The sequence below is a fragment of the Lolium rigidum genome, chromosome 5, assembly GCF_022539505.1.
Source record: "Lolium rigidum isolate FL_2022 chromosome 5, APGP_CSIRO_Lrig_0.1, whole genome shotgun sequence".
Lineage (NCBI taxonomy): Eukaryota > Viridiplantae > Streptophyta > Magnoliopsida > Poales > Poaceae > Lolium > Lolium rigidum.
In genome coordinates, this window is record NC_061512.1 from 176,283,556 (window position 1) to 176,298,472 (window position 14,917).

At 44.3% G+C, this 14,917-nt stretch overlaps 1 protein-coding gene across 1 annotated transcript; it reads right to left on the reverse strand.

Annotated features, from left to right (window-relative positions):
* Nucleotides 1–637: 637 nt before the first annotated feature.
* LOC124656746 lies at nt 638–4,344 on the reverse strand. The gene is made up of 4 exons (XM_047195436.1): nt 4,223–4,344; nt 3,463–4,106; nt 1,729–3,367; nt 638–1,425 (listed from the first exon to the last, which is right to left on the reverse strand). Exons 1-4 carry the CDS (start codon nt 4,342–4,344, stop codon nt 885–887), a joined length of 2,946 nt encoding a protein of 981 aa, XP_047051392.1. The 3' UTR covers nt 638–884.
* Nucleotides 4,345–14,917: the final 10,573 nt, after the last annotated feature.

Below are 14,917 nucleotides of genomic sequence, written 5' to 3' on the forward strand. Positions count from 1 at the left end.
AAACCTCAAAAAGGAAAATTCGACATCAATGAACTTTACGGTGGAAATAGACTATGCTAAAGCCATGGAGTTGGTCAAGCAAGCTACGCCGAACATGTCCATGTAAGCGTCGAGAATTCAAATCATTTGTGAAATGTTGAGGGAAAGAGGAATAAGAATGGCCAAGGTGTATCATGAAGCAAATCTTGTTAGTCACGAGCTAGCCAAATTAGGTGGAGTACAACATAGAACTGGATCCTGGTTTCAAAACTATCTCCAGGGTGATGCTGAGACAATTATCTCTGATTGTAACTCTGTTGACATTTAAATAAAATCTCTTTCCCGTGCGAAAAAAGGTGCCTTGAGAATTCAGAGAGCAAAGGAACCTGGTGTGATGACCTACATGCTGGCCCGGGGCCATCTAAAATCAAGTGAGTAAAATGGATGGGGACACGGTATAATTATTTTGGCGCTGTTATGAGACAGGTAAGTAAACAGTTTGTAGTTTCAGAACTGGCAAAAGAACTGTCTGGTTGTCTGATGACTGTACTGGGATAGGAACATTTTCTAAGCTTGGCAATTCAATCTACCTTGGAAGAAAGGCAGCAAAAGCTATCCGATTATGTAAATTTTGTTAGGAGAAAAGCTACAGTGAGACCTCATGTTATATCTAGTACAACGATTCCAACAATAACAGTATGACATAACTGACAACTAATAATTCATCTACCATCATTACTCGTTTAAAGTCCAACACACAAGAAAAAGTACTCAGCCAACACTGCTCATATGCTCTCTAAAACACAGCAATAATTCAACAGCAGGGTAGAAAGAAAATAAAGATTACGCTCCATCGACGACTGTAGGTTACCGAAGAGTAAAACCAAGGAGCAGTCAACAAAACCTTAGTAAAGCCTGAGCCGACATTTGGACGAACCACAAAAGCAATCTTTTATCTTCTCCTTGCCATTCTGGCGGACTTGACCTATGTTATAATTATAATCGTAAGTCAGCTCTTGTAGCGGGCGTATATTCTTTTCAGCGAAAAGCATAACATGTGGCACCCTCGTGTCATCATGGTCCCAGAGAACATCCTGTGCATGCAGGTTTGGAGAGCAGCTATGGTTGATAAATCTTCCAACATTACCGCACTTTGCAGCATCTATTGTATAGCCTACATCTTTGTTCATTATATCGGAGGTAGAAGATTGTGAGCCTTCTTCTTCATCATCGCTGTCACGGCCAATATCAAACAGGTATTCATCATTCTCTGTCCTTTCAGCTTCTGTCTCTTGCAACACCTCACCTACATACTCACATATGAAACTGCCTGAAGAGATAAAACTGGGGGATCTTACACCCCAACCTGTCTTCCCTGTCTTGAAAATTTCCAGCCGAATTTTGGGACCATGCTGGCTCACCCTATTGTGGCATGTTGGCGGGCACCTGCAAGCAGATTTGACTACTTCGTTAGCTGCTCACCATTTCTAACCAAATTTGCATTTTTCAGTTTAACCAAGTTGTCTAGTATGAATGAATAACATTTCCGTCAAAACTAACTTCAGATGAGCACAAGTTTTGGGTTTATGGATCTGCCAATCTGAACCTACTACGTCAGACTTAGTAGAACATTGCACTGGCAATAATATATCTTGCCTGATATTATAAACTAAACTATAAAAATCGATTATTCCTGCCTAGCTAGGGTATGCCATTCTGTTTTTGTAAGCTATATATTGAACACCTTACCTGCATGAAGGACCACACTCATATATGACGGGCTTTGTATAAACAATTGCGCTATTCAAATTAAACGGGATCTCTCCTTCATTTTTCACGGCACAAGCACATTCACTAGAGTCCGAGCAACCATTAGTGCAGTTACAGCCTTTTGGAGGTGTTTTTTCATATGAAGGCGGGTATATGACTTTGGTAATGTACTTAAATGGCATTGGCTGCATGTCATCAATTGTGTTGATCACGCATATGGGAATGCTCTCTTTTCCTTCAGATATGTCAGGCAAACACAGACCTTCACGAACCGTAAGATACTTATTCCTACGATTGAGAGGCTGAGAAGCACTAGCAATAGACTTCTTTCCTTGTGTCCATGGGTACCTGTCTGGAGCCATCAATGCTAATACAACTGTATTTGGAACAAGGCCCCTGCCATCATTTTCTTTAGTTTGATCGGTCGAAAGAATGTTGCCACACTCGGAATCCTTGGTGGACCTATCCAAAGGGTCCTTGGCGATGCCATCATGCTTTAACTCACGAGCAACGATGCATTGCTTAACCTTCATATTTGAGCGTGTCACGCGTCTCTGAGTGCTTGAAATAGTGTTTGCCGGTGTGCCGTCTTCAAAGATGCCTATCGCATCTAGCTGTGCCACATTCACCTTAACACTAACAAGGCCTACATGCTCACTGTTTGACTTGACATTAACAAGACCTCTCACATGAGTCCTCAGATTACCTTCTTGCAAGCTTCCCTCATATTTGACGTCCACCGTTACTAGTGGTTCTTGTTCCGATTCATGCAATGGACTTTTCTCGTCAATCTTCGTCACTTTGCATTGGGTACCAACAACACTCTTGTTTCCGGAAGCAACACATGAAGGGAGGGTGACACACGATCCATTACTTGTTTCATGCACATCTATTGCCAAAGAGGTTTCGTCATCTTCCGGGGAGAAAACTCCTTGGTGCTCTCTTGTGTCGTTCCTAGTCGGCGTAGAAGGGATAACTTTGGATAGTAATTCTTGCCTTGGAGTAGCATCTTTTCTCTTCACATTATTCCTAGAAGTAAGAGACTTAGAAGCACTAGCAATAGAATTCTTTCGTGGTGCCCACGGGCCTCGGTCCGGGGCCATCAATGCTTGTATAATTACTCTCTTAGTAGTAAGGCCCACATTATCCTTTTCTTCAATTTGATCGGTGGCAACATGATGTGCACACTTAGGCTCCTTACCTGATCTATTCAGGGAGTCGTTGTTGATGCTATCATGCTTTAACTTTCTCTTGCCATTTTTCTTCACATAAACAAGTCCTCTCGGATGAGTCCTCGGAGTATCTTTCGGGATACTTTCTTCGCATTCGCTTCTCACATCACCATCTCCCGCTACTAGTGGTATCCATTCATGTAAAGGTGTTATATCATCAATCTCCTCAAAGAAATCACGTTTTGGTGAATAGTTTGTAATAACATTTTGCGGATGATCACAGACATGTTGGCCTCCTGCAAAATCATCTAGAACAACACGGTCAATGACTTGAGACTCTTGGATCTTACAATTGTGTGTCTCAATAGCTTCTCCAACTTCTTCTATTTTGCTTTCGATTTCCACATTAGATTCATCTTGCCCAAACATCGGAGAAGGTTCAAGACCTGAAATTGGAACCGTGAGAAAAGCAACCACTATAGAGAACACAACGCTAGCTAATATATGATCGGTGTGCCGTCCGATACCACCACCTCCTTACCTCCGATCACGATTCCGGTGACAGCAGTGCTCCCACAGCCGGGCGGAAATCGGCGCCTGGCATAGACCGCTCTCCTCTTGGGTGGCGGATTCTCAGCGGACGTCGACCACCTCTTGTTTCCGCTCTGATCCTCCTTCGTCTCCAGTTCACCATCATCCGCTCTGCTTCCCACTGCCCTGCCATCTCCATTGCCGGTATCATCATCGCCATCCCCGACCAATTGATCAGTCCCCCGGCCTCCCTTCCCCTCCACTATCAAAGAATCGGGTATACACCCGCCATCTCCCATGGAACCATTAGCAGAGTCAACGGCAGAACTCTGTGCGGCAGCGAACGCCAGCGGCATCACATCGAGCACCCTGCCCTCTGTCCGGCCATCTGAGGGGCGCGCATCCCCATCGCCGGGCGGCTGTGCCTCTCCGCCCTCACCCCTCTCCGGCGTCGGCGGACGCGGGTCGTGCGGGAGGCCGCCGTTGCACGCCGCGGAGGAAACTCCCGCGCCGTCGGCCGCCTCCTCCGCTCTGCCCTCGGCGACGCCCTTCGCACTGTCGCCGTCGTCCGGGCGGCCGCAGCGAGGCGGCCAGGAGCGCTCGGCGGAGACCTTCCCGGGCCTCCCCTCGGGCGGCGCCATCGGGGCACAAACCCTACGAATCCAGATCGAAACGAACACCGTTAAATCAATCAATCCACAAAGGAGAAGAACCGAACCCTAGCATATGTCAATACGACCGACGGGGCGTTCGACGGAGGGGGCGCTCACATTGCGTGCCCGGGGCGCGACGGCGGCGAGAGGACGGCCGCGGTGGGCGGCTGCCGCACTGGAAGGGAAGTAATGTTTCGGAGCTCCGACGAACTGCGGCCAGTGGCAGGTGACACGCTCATCGGGACAGATGGACGGACGGCGTGCGCCGTTCGGTGCGACTGCAGTTTTGGTGTGACGCCATGATTTTTGGTCAGTGCAGTAAAGGAGAAAGATCGGTCGTGATACTGAATCGGATCGTACGGGACTGCAGAATCGTCCCGGATTTGAAGGTTCACTGATTGACAATGTACACCCGACCCGGACGTTTGGGACCTGGCAACGCGCGAGGCTGAAATCATGTGCATTGAGCTGTGCTATGCGATTAGCACTTAATATACCAGCTAGTTAATACATGTGATTTACCTTGCCGTATCTAGTTGCATGCCAGATGAAATACAGACCCGGGTGGGTATGCATGTGTATGACTTTGATGGCTATTTATGGCATTGAATGATCTGAGTAGAGCCAGTCGCATGATTAATGAGGGCAGGGTACAAGAATGGCTCAGGAGAAAAAGTGACTGCGGACAAATTAAGCTCTAAACCCTTCCTGTTTTGCCCCTGGTTTGATCGCATGGTGGCATGCACCACCTACCCGAAACTCTCTCCTTAATTCACTCGTTGACTCCTCGTAGTACCTCGCTCGGCGCCGCCATAACTACTACCCTCGTCATCATGCATTCTCTCTCCCCGTACACATACACCACGCAAGCACGACCGTTGAAGATTTTTTTGGTCCAATCTGTCGCGGACGCCTTGGATTTCCTGGACATGCGGTCGATTCCTGCCGTTCAGAGGAGCATCTGGTGGTGATGGACGTGGAACTATTCGACGACGTGGTGATGCACGTGGAGGTGCTTCTCCAGGACATGGTGCATGTTTATCTTCTTTCACCATGGCGAGGCCGCCGCAGCAAAATGCTGGCCGTCGTGCTTGTCCATAGCCATGGCGAGGCCACCGCTCTCAGTCAGAATGGGAACACAACTCACAGCAACAGAGAGGCCGCCGCACTCGGCCAACACGGGAACGCCGCCGCTAGCAGCAACATGCAACACTTCATGCGCCGGCGGTGGAGCTGAGCTTGACAGGGACATCTTGCCAGCGAAATCTTGCAAATCCTGGTGCAGGAATGAGCTTGAAGGGGAGGGATGAGAGGTCAAGATGGCGTTGGTGGTGGGTGGCTATGAAGGGGCTTCTCTCCGGTGAGCTGCCGGCAGGAAGCTAGCTAGGTAGCTGGGCCATAACTGAAATGGTGGGTACTAATTGGGGACTTGGTGTTGGGTGAGACGAAGGTGATAACGACAGGCTGCCATTGAGTTAATGCGGCCAGTAAATACGCATCGAATACTTGCGGGGCAAATGTCAGAATACATATATTACCAGACACGTGGTGTAGCCTGATTAGTGTGTTTTCATCCTCGCGCGTTGCCAGGTTCCGTTAGCTATTTTCGAATGTACACCACCCTTTTTTGTTGAGCATCTTTCTTCCAAAGATATTACTCCGTACTACTCCCTCCTACCAATAGTGAATGGCGTTTGTGCTAAGTAAGAAAAAAATAAAATATATCTAGCTACATCCATATTATCCATATTGACGATAGTTAATATGGGTCGGAGAGAGTATGAAATTTTGTCCACAAATTCACCTGAACCAACTTCCACAACTCACCCGATCTAAAACCACGCAACCAAATCTCGTAGTTTTCATCCTGAAAATCGTGGCTCGGTACTCGTGGAGCAACACCAAAAATGAAGTATGCATGTGTTGTCATCTCCTCTTACCAAGGCCGTCGCCAGCCACAAGACACACATGAAGAGCTTATGCATCACAGTCTTCATTGCAACCAATACACCTGTCCACCATAACTTCAAAACCTCCGACGCAGCCACCATGCCTTTCTCCACATCTATCAATATCATGGAAATCTATATTTAGACAACTATCATGCACCAACAAGAAAGCAAAACTTTGGGCCACGCCTTGAAGATAAGGGCGTGCACGACCGGATGGTTTCTGATATAGATATCAAGTGCGCCATGCACCAATCAACGGAGTTCTCCGAGAGGAATATCGAAACTCGGTGGGGGCCGGATTGAGGAGATCGAGATGAAGCAGATCAACAACTTGGCTCTCGAAGATCATCATGGCCACCTTTATTCGAATCATACCCGCAGGTCGCAGTCTGCCCAACCACCCCATATAAACAACACCCCGCTGAGAACACGAGCATGGCTAGGCACCAACCATGCTAGGAGGCTAAGACCGACCAGTCCCGACCAGGTCTAGCCATCGCCAGCATACCAGTATATCGCTCTCCCGTAGGTCGGTGGTGCGGCCGTATTAGGGATGTGGCGCCCTGCCAAGATCTCTCCATTATCCTTCCGTCGAGACCCCATGGATGTGTCAACCGAGGGGATGACCGGGACACCTCCATTCCCGACCCCGCGCCGCTTTTGCAGGCACACATGCCACCGCAATCGAGCTGGGCAGGATGGCCAATGCCCTTGATCCAAGCCATCCTGCACTGAAAGGACACTGATGTCACCTAGAGGGGGTAAATAGGTGATTTAAAGCTTTTACAAGATGGGCATAACAAATTCGGAATAAAATTAGTGTTTAATTTGTCAAGGACAAAACCTATATCATCTATGGTTCACCTATGTGCACCAATACATGTAACTATGTGATGGCGATCGATATAACTTCAAGCACGAAGGCTATCACAAATTAAAGTGCATAAGTAAAAAATCTTGGGTATAAGAATAACCGAGGTGATGCGGAGACAACAATGTATCCGAAGTTCACACCCTTCCGGGTGCTAATCTCCGTTGGAGCGGTGTGGAGCCACAACGCTCCCCAAATAGCACGATGGATCACTCTATTCTCCTAAAGTCTTCCCACCAAAAGGGAAGTTCTCGATCCACTATGAAACCTTGAGGGTGGTCACCGAAGTTGTACAAGTTTGGGACAATCTCCACAACTTAGTTGAGGCTCCCAATAAATTGCCAGAAAGGACCAAAAGCTTGAAGCAATCTTCACAACTTAACTGGAGGCCAGAACACTGCAAAGGTCACCAAGCCGTCTAAGTTCCAAGGACCCAAGAGGAACAAGCTCTGGGTGCAAGCACCCGAGAGTAATCAACTCATTAATTTTCACTTCCATGTATCACCATGGAGAACTTAAACTGATGCACCAAACGCAATGGTAATTTCTACACTCTCAAATTCCACCAAAACCACAAAAGCTATTTTGGGAATAATAGAGGAAGAACAAAAGGAGGAGAACACCAAATTTATCCAAGATCTAGATTTAATGGATTCCCTTACAAGGAAGGAATTTTGATTGGTAGGAATGTAGATTTAGATCTCCTCTCTCTTTTCCTCAACTGGGAGCAAAAATCATAGAGGGAATGGAGAGATATCAAGATCAAGGAAGGTCAACAATGGGGTCAAGAAGTGTTGTGCAAAGTTGGATACCGTTGGAACAATGCCCCTTAAATAGGTACCTCGAAAAACCAACTATTAGCTGCACAAAACGTAGGACGATAATTTATCCCTCTATGACCGGAAAATCCTTCCTAGGCAAAAACGATCTCCAACGCCTACCTCGGGCGGTTCCAGTGATCGGAACTTCTGAACTACTACTATCCCAATCTCTAGGCAGTGTCAAAACCTTGTAGTAAAGAAAAAAACTGGAAAAAAAAAGTAGCACGTAGAGTAGGCTAGAACTTCAGGTCCAAGAAACTCTCTTCATGAAAACCGCAATATCTTAAGATTGGAAACTCGAATTGAGGTGAAACAAATTTTGTTAGAAAGAGTATAACGAGATGAGCAACTACGGGAGAATTTCCACAAATTAAGAGGTGGAACCTTGATACGTCTCTGACGTATCGATAATTTCTTATGTTCCATGCCACATTATTGATGATATCTACATGTTTTATGCATACTTTATGTCATATTTATGCATTTTCCGGCACTAACCTATTAACGAGATGCCGAAGAGCCGATTGCTTGTTTTCTGCTATTTTTGGTTTCAGAAATCCTAGTAAGGAAATATTCTCGGAATTGGACGAAATCAACGCCCATGGGCTTGTTTTCACACGAAGCTTTCAGAAGACCGAAGGAGTCACGAAGTGGGGCCACGAGGTGGCCAGACACCAGGGCGGCGCGGCCTGGCCCTTGCCGCGCCGGCCTGGCGTGTGGGGCCCTCGTGTGGCCCCCTGACCTATCTCCTCCGCCTACTTAAAGCCTTCGTCGCGAAACCCCGGTCCGAGAGCCACGATACGGAAAACCTTCCGGAGACGCCGCCGCCGCCAATCCCATCTCGGGGATTCAGGAGATCGCCTCCGGCACCCTGCCGGAGAGGGAAATCATCTCCCGGAGGACTCTTCACCGCCATGGTCGCCTCCGGAGTGATGAGTGAGTAGTTCACCCCTGGACTATGGGTCCATAGCAGTAGCTAGATGGTCGTCTTATCCTAATTGTGCTTCATTGTCGGGTCTTGTGAGCTGCCTAACATGATCAAGATCATCTATCTGTAATGCTATATGTTGTGTTTGTTGGGATCCGATGGATAGAGAATGCTATGCTATGTTGATTATCAATCTATTACCTATGTGTTGTTTATGATCTTGCATGCTCTCCGTTATTAGTAGAGGCTCTGGCCAAGTTTTTGCTAGTAACTCCAAGAGGGAGTATTTATGCTCGATAGTGGGTTCATGCCTCCATTAAATGCTGGGACGATGACGATGAAAGTTCTAAGGTTGTGGATGTGTTGTTGCCACTAGGGATAAAACATCGATGCTATGTCCGAGGATGTAGTTGTTGATTACATTACGCACCATACTTAATGCAATTGTCTCGTTGTTTGCAACTTAATACTGGAAGGGGTTCGGATGATAACCTCGAAGGTGGACTTTTTAGGCATAGATGCATGCTTGGATAGCGGTCTATTTACTTTGTCGTAATGCCCAATTAAATCTCACAATACTCATCATATCATGTATGTGCATGGTCATGCCCTCTTTATTTGTCAATTGCCCAACTGTAATTTGTTCACCCAACATGCTATTTATATTATGGGAGAGACACCTCTAGTGAACTGTGGACCCCGGTCCATTCTTTTAATCGAATACAATCTACTGCAATACTTGTTCTACTGTTTTTCTGCAAACAATCATTATCCACACTATACATCTAATCCTTTGTTACAGCAAGCCGGTGAGATTGACAACCTCAATGTTTCGTTGGGGCAAAGTATTTTGGTTGTGTTGTGCAGGTTCCACGTTGGCGCCGGAATCCCTGGTGTTGCGCCGCACTACATCTCGCCGCCATCAACCTTCAACGTGCTTCTTGGCTCCTACTGGTTCGATAAACCTTGGTTTCTTATTGAGGGAAAACTTGCCGCTGTACGCATCACACCTTCCTCTTGGGGTTCCCAACGGTCGCGTGTTGTACGCGTATCAAGACTGTTTTTCTGGCGCCGTTGCCGGGGAGATCAAGACACGCTGCAAGGGGAGTCTCCACTTCCAATCTCTTTACTTTGTTTTTGTCTTGCTTATTTTATTTACTACTTTGTTTGCTGCATTATATCGAAAACACAAAATAATTAGTTACTTGTTTTACTTTACTTAATATCATGCATGTTTTTATTTCACTAGTTAAGCATAATGGAAGGTAACAATGAGCTTTTGAAGCTATTTCCTGAGTTAAGACATGGATTATTTGATGCGAAAATTAAAAAACCTATTGAACCTTATTTGCATGCTAGTAGCAATGTTATTAGTATGAACACTATTATTTCTAAAGCTATGGAAGAATCTAAACTTGGGGAAGCTGGTTTTGATGAGCATGATATTTTTAGTCCCCCAAGCATTGAGGAGAAAATTTTCTTTGATGATACTTTGCCTCCTATTTATGATGATTATAATGATAGTGGTCTTGTGGTGCCACCTAATATGGAGAGTAAATTTTATTATGATTATATTATGCCTCCTACACTTGATGATAATAATAATGATAGCTACTTTGTTGAATTTGCTCCCACTACAACTAATAAAATTGATTATGCTTATGTGGAGAGTAATAATTTTATGCATGAGACTCATGATAAGAATATTTCATTTGATAGTTATATTGTTGAGTTTGCTCATGATGCTATTGGATATTATTATGAGAGAGGAAAATATGGTTGTAGAAACTTTCATGTTACTAAAACACCTCTCTTTTTGCTGAAGATCTTGAAGTTGCGCTTGTCTAGTCTTTCTATGCTTGTTGCATTATGCTTCATGAACTTGTTTATTTACAAGATTCCTTTTCATAGGAAGTGGGTTAGAATTAAATGTGTTTTGAATTTGCTTTTTGATGCTCTCTTTTGCTTCAACTCTTATTTCTTGGGAGTGCATCATTAAAATTACTGAGGCCATCTTAATGGCTATAAAGAAAGCACTTCTTGGGAGATAACCCATGTGTTTATTTTACTTCTGCACTTTTATTTTATATTTGAGTCTTGGAAGTTGTTACTACTGTAGCAACCTCTCCTTATCTTAGTTTTGTTGCATTTTTGTGCCAAGTAAAGTCTTTGATAGTAAGGTTCATACTAGATTTGGATTACTGCGCAGAAACAGATTTCTTCTTTGTCACGAATCTGGGCCTAATTCTCTGTAGGTAACTCAGACAATTATGCCAATTTACGTGAGTGATCCACAGATATGTACGCAACATTCATTCAATTTGAGCATTTTCATTTGAGCAAGTCTGGTGCCTCTTACAAATTCGTCTTTACGAACTGTTCTGTTTTGACAGATTCTGCCTTTTATTTCGCATTGCCTGTTTTGCTATGCTTGATGGATTTTTCGATTCCATTAACTTTCAGTAGCTTTGTGCAATGTACAGAAGTGTTAAGAATGATTATGTCACCTCTGAACATGTAAATTTTGATTGTGCACTAACCCTCTAATAAGTTGTTTTGAGTTTGGTGTGGAGGAAGTTTTCAAGGATCAAGAGAGGGAGATGATACAATATGATCAAGGAGAGTGAAAGCTCTAAGCTTGGGGATGCCCCGGTGGTTCACCCCTTCATATTTTAAGAAGACTCAAGCGTCTAAGCTTGGGGATGCCCAAGACATCCCCTTCTTCATCGACAACATTATCAGGTTCCTCTAGTGAAACTATATTTTTTATTCCATCACATCTTATGCACTTTGCTTGGAGCGTCGGTTTGTTTTTGTTTTGTTTGAATAAAGTGGATCCTAGCATTCTTTGTGTGGGAGAAAGACACGCTCCGCTGTTGCATATGGACAAATATGTCCTTAGGCTTTACTCATAATATTCATGGCGAAGGTTGAATCTTCTTCGTTAAATTGTTATATGGTTGGAAACGGGAAATGCTACATGTAGTAATTGGTAAAATGTCTTGGATAATTTGATACTTGGCAATTTTTGTGCTCATGTTTAAGCTCTTGCATCATATACTTTGCACCTATTAATGAAGAAATACATAGAGCTTGCTAAAATTTGGTTTGCATAATTGGTCTCTCTAAGGTCTAGATAATTTCTAGTAAGTGTTTGAACAACAAGGAAGACGGTGTAGAGTCTTATAATGTTTACAATATGTCTTTTATGTGAGTTTTGCTGCACCGCTTCATATTTGTGTTTGTTTCAAATAACCTTGCTAGCCTAAGCCTTGTATCGAGAGGGAATACTTCTCATGCATCCAAAATCCTTGAGCCAACCACTATGCCATTTGTGTCCACCATACCTACCTACTACATGGTATTTCTCCGCCATTCCAAAGTAAATTGCTTGAGTGCTACCTTTAAAATTTCTATCCTCTACCTTTGCAATATATAGCTCATGGGACAAATAGCCTAAAAACTATTGTGGTATTGAATATGTACTTATGCACTTTATCTCTTATTAAGTTGCTTGTTGAGCGATAACCATGTTCCTGGGGACGCCATCAACTACTCTTTGTTGAATATCATGTGAGTTGCTATGCATGTCCGTCTTATCTGAAGTAAGGGAGATTTACCACTAGAATGGTTAGAGCATGCATAATGTTAGAGAAGAACATTGGGCCGCTAACTAAAGTCATGATCCATGGTGGAAGTTTCAGTTTTGGACAAATATCCTCAATCTCATATGAGAAAATTAACTGTTGTTGAATGCTTAAGCATTAAATTGGAGTCCATTATCTGTTGTCTATGTTGTACCGGTATGGATGTCTAAGTTGAGAATAATCAAAAGCGAGAAATCCAATGCGAGCTTTCTCCTTAGACCTTTGTACAGGCGGCATAGAGGTACCCCTTGTGACACTTGGTTAAAACATATGTATTGCGATGATAATCCAGGTAATCCGAGCTAATTAGGACAAGGTGCGGGCACTATTAGTATACTATGCATGAGGCTTGCAACTTGTAGGATATAATTTACATAACACATATGCTTTATTACTACCGTTGACAAAATTGTTTCTTGTTTTCAAAACCAAAGCTCTAGCACAAATATATCAATCAATGCTTCCCTCTGCGAAGGGCCTTTCTTTTACTTTTTATGTTGAGTCAATTCACCTATCTCTCTCCACCTCAAGAAGCAAACACTTGTGTAAACTGTGCATTGATTCTTACATACTTGCATATTGCACTTGTTATACTACTTTACATTGACAATATTCATGAGATATACATGTTACAAGTTGAAAGCAACCGCTGAAACTTAATCTTCCTTTGTGTTGCTTCAATACCTTTACTTTGAATTATTGCTTTATGAGTTAACTCTTATGCAAGACTTATTGATGCTTGTCTTGAAAGTACAATTCATGAAAAGTCTTTGCTATATGATTCATTTGTTTACTCATGTCATTTACCATTGTTTTGATCGCTGCATTCATTACATGTGCTTACAATAGTATGATCAAGGTTATGATGGCATGTCACTCCAGAAATTATCTTTGTTATCGTTTACCTACTCGGGACGACCAGGAACTAAGCTTGGGGATGCTGATACGTCTCCGACGTATCGATAATTTCTTATGTTCCATGCCACATTATTGATGATATCTACATGTTTTATGCATACTTTATGTCATATTTATGCATTTTTCGGCACTAACCTATTAACGAGATGCCGAAGAGCCAGCTTGTTGTTTTCTGCTGTTTTTGGTTTCGTAAATCCTAGTAAGGAAATATTCTCGGAATTGGACGAAATCAACGCCCAGGGGCTTATTTTCACACGAAGCTTCCAGAAGACCGAAGGAGTCACGAAGTGGGGCCACGAGGTGGCCATACACCGTAGGCGGCGCGGCCTGGCCCTTGGCCGCGCCGGCCTGGCGTGTGGGGCCCTCGTGTGGCCCCCTGACCTATCTCCTCCGCCTACTTAAAGCCTTCGTCGCGAAACCCCCAGTACCAAGAACCACGATACGGAAAACCTTCCAGAGACGCCACCGCCGCCAATCCCATCTCGGGGGATTTAGGAGATCGCCTCCGGCACCCTGTCGGAGAGGGGAATCATCTCCCGGAGGACTCTTCACCGCCATGGTCGCCTCCGGAGTGATGAGTGAGTAGTTCACCCCTGGACTATGGGTCCATAGCAGTAGCTAGATGGTCGTCTTCTCCTAATTGTGCTTCATTGTCGGGTCTTGTGAGCTGCCTAACATGATCAAGATCATCTATCTGTAATGCTATATGTTGTGTTTGTTGGGATCCGATGGATAGAGAATACTATGCTATGTTGATTATCAATCTATTACCTATGTGTTGTTTATGATCTTGCATGCTCTCCATTATTTGTAGAGGCTCTGGCCAAGTTTTTGCTAGTAACTCCAAGAGGGAGTATTTATGCTCGATAGTGGGTTCATGCCTCCATTAAATCTGGGACAGTGATAGAAAGTTCTAAGGTTGTGGATGTGCTGTTGCCACTAGGGATAAAACATCGATGCTATGTCCGAGGATGTAGTTGTTGATTACATTACGCACCATACTTAATGCAATTGTCTGTTGTTTGCAACTTAATACTGGAAGGGGTTCGGATGATAACCTGAAGGTGGACTTTTTAGGCATAGATGCATGCTGGATAGCGGTCTATGTACTTTGTCGTAATGCCCAATTAAATCTCACAATACTCATCATATCATGTATGTGCATGGTCATTCCCTCTTTATTTGTCAATTGCCCAACTGTAATTTGTTCACCCAACATGCTATTTATCTTATGGGAGAGACACCTCTAGTGAATTGTGGACCCCGGTCCATTCTTTTAATCGAATACAATCTACTGCAATACTTGTTCTACTTGTTTTTCGCAAACAATCATCATCCACACTATACATCTAATCCTTTGTTACAGCAAGCCGGTGAGATTGACAACCTCACTCGTTTCGTTGGGGCAAAGTACTTTGGTTGTGTTGTGCAGGTTCCACGTTGGCGCCGGAATCCCTGGTGTTGCGCCGCACTACATCTCGCCGCCATCAACCTTCAACGTGCTTCTTGGCTCCTACTGGTTCGATAAACCTTGGTTTCTTACTGAGGGAAAACTTGCCGCTGTACGCATCACACCTTCCTCTTGGGGTTCCCAACGGTCGCGTGCTGTACGCGTATCAAACCTCTCAACACAAAGAACCTATACAAACTCAGATATCGAAAACACAACAAAAGT